The sequence below is a fragment of the Entamoeba histolytica genome, genomic scaffold, assembly GCF_000208925.1.
Source record: "Entamoeba histolytica HM-1:IMSS scf_1104750516965 genomic scaffold, whole genome shotgun sequence".
NCBI lineage: Eukaryota > Evosea > Mastigamoebida > Endamoebidae > Entamoeba > Entamoeba histolytica.
This window is the reverse complement of record NW_001915035.1, coordinates 5611-6384: the sequence shown is the minus strand read 5'-3', so window position 1 is coordinate 6384 and position 774 is coordinate 5611. Positions and strand designations below refer to the sequence as shown.

The 774-nt window shown below is 19.4% G+C and overlaps 1 protein-coding gene across 1 annotated transcript in view; it reads right to left on the bottom strand.

The window, feature by feature from the left end:
* Nucleotides 1-735: 735 nt before the first annotated feature.
* The window catches only part of EHI_043740 (ubiquitin carboxyl-terminal hydrolase family protein), a gene marked incomplete at both ends in the record, with an annotated part of 3247 nt that continues 3208 nt past the window's right edge, over nt 736-774 (bottom strand). The window contains one exon of the mRNA XM_647276.2: nt 736-774. This exon is cut by the window's right edge and continues 3108 nt beyond it. Within this exon, the coding sequence (XP_652368.2) occupies nt 736-774 (39 nt within the window).

Sequence of the window (774 nt, the reverse complement as noted above, 5' to 3'; positions counted from 1 at the left end):
AGAACTCGAATACAAATGGATGGAATTTGTTCTTTATTACCAAACACTTCTATTGAAAAAAGAAATTGTTGTTTCAATAGATTAAACTTACAACCAAAACAAAATTTAAGTGAAGAAGATCCATTTGCTGATATTTTGAATAAAAAATAATTAATTATTTTTTATGAATTAAAATTAGAAATTGACATTTAAAAGCATTACAATAAAGAAGAAAAAAAAAACATTCTAAAGTAATATAATCTTGTCAATCTAATTTTTTCTCTTTTAAATTGATATTATACTTATTGTCTCCAAGGAATAATTTCATTAAATATAAGTTTATATCATCTTATATTCACTATGTCTTCTGTAAAAAAATAAAGTTTAATTTATTTTTTAAGTTTTTATAATAAAAAGAATTGAATAACGAATTTCAATTAAATTAATTTGCTCTTTCAACTTCTTGTAAATGTCTAAAACAATAATCATATATTAAAGTGAATAAAACATGATTTTTAATACTACATTCTGATTCTTCATTACATAAACATTGAATAATAAATTTAATTTCAGTAAGAGAGTAAGTTTTAACTATATTTATTAAAAGAGAATATAAAGGGGATGTATGAACAATATCTTCAATAGTATAAAATGAATCTAAACAACTATAAACTTTAATGAAAATACGTGATTTGAATAATTCATTTGGTAATTTATTGGAAAGTTTAATGAAAAATTTTGATAATATTGAAAAATCTAATGATTTTTGTAAGTCAAAATGATGTTTTGTTTTAA